Here is a 1151-nt window from a genome sequence, read left to right as displayed (position 1 = left end):
AAAGAGCCTTATTTCTTATCACCAAGTCCAGACACACCCTGAGGTGTGTGGTGGAGTGGCCAATCATGCAGGATACATATCAATAAGGAGTCCCGGGGCTTAGAAAAGGGCCTTGTGAAGAGGAGTCAAACTGCCTCAGAGAAAAGAAAAGGTGGAGGACAGTCCAGGATCCCAGGACATCAGTGAAGATATCTATCCCTGCAAATATCCTGTACTCTCGAAAATCTTTTAATGTGCTGGGTAGGTTTTGAATGGGAATAAACTTTTCCAGTTAGCTGACAAATGACAAAACAATCACTATGTAATTAAGATAAAGAGGTCCTTCCACTCAGTCCTGTACAACCTGAGCTTTAGGAAGCCACTGGGATTGTGGACTGATAATACTGGAACTCTCTCTGGTACCCTTCAGTAGTGGATCAACCCTCCCCTTGACTCAGTGGACCATGGAAGAAACACCCATATGCTCTTATGGACATATGTGGAGAGCCAGCAGGAGCTACGGCCGTGGCTGGCATGAAGGAGAGGAAGTGATGGTGTCTTGCAGCGTCACTGAACTTGGCAGCATCACAATGGGAAATTCCTGATAGTCCTTCTGGACAAACTTTTGACACTGAAATCTGGGCAGACTGGTTGATGATGGATTCTTCTCTCTTATGGGCATCATGCCAACAGAACCATGTGGGGAGGACCATACCAAATGGGCAAGCCCAACAGTGCTCAGCCGAAGGGCACCTGGGCTGTGAGGGAGCATCACTTGCCTCTTTGATGAGGTTCATAAATCTGGGTCCAAGGCGCCATGGCTTATGTCGATGGCACTGTAGGGAGCTGACGGTCAGCTGGGATGCCCGGTGTGAGGCAATGGCCACCATGTACACAGCATCGTACATCAGAGCCGCTTCAGTCTGTGGAGGAAAACGCACACCACATCTTCAATTCCACCTTTGCTTACCTTCCTTTACCTGCATAATCACTCTTTCTGCTTCCATAGCTCTTATCTATCTGATATCAAAGGCCATTTATTGTTCAGCTAGGTAGTTTTCACTCTCCAACAGCTATTTTTCTCAAAAAATAATACCTCACACTTCGGAGTAAATTGAAGTCATAACTCTGCTTTGTTTCAAGTTCTTTAAAAAAAAATAAAGCACCGGGCC

General features: G+C 46.4%; 1 protein-coding gene across 5 annotated transcripts in view; it reads right to left on the bottom strand.

Moving 5' to 3' along the window:
* GRIK1 (glutamate receptor, ionotropic, kainate 1) overlaps positions 1-1151 on the bottom strand; it is a 460689-nt gene that overhangs the window by 113950 nt on the left and 345588 nt on the right. For all 5 annotated transcript variants that reach the window (XM_011999792.1, XM_011999791.1, XM_011999794.1 and 2 more), the window contains one exon: positions 759-902. In XM_011999792.1, coding sequence (XP_011855182.1) covers positions 759-902 — 144 coding nt within the window. The remainder of the gene's footprint in view (positions 1-758; positions 903-1151) is intronic.

This window comes from Mandrillus leucophaeus, unplaced genomic scaffold, assembly GCF_000951045.1.
Source record: "Mandrillus leucophaeus isolate KB7577 unplaced genomic scaffold, Mleu.le_1.0 Scaffold600, whole genome shotgun sequence".
NCBI lineage: Eukaryota > Metazoa > Chordata > Mammalia > Primates > Cercopithecidae > Mandrillus > Mandrillus leucophaeus.
The sequence above is the reverse complement of the archived record's forward strand: the minus strand, read 5'-3'. Positions and strand labels throughout refer to the sequence as shown.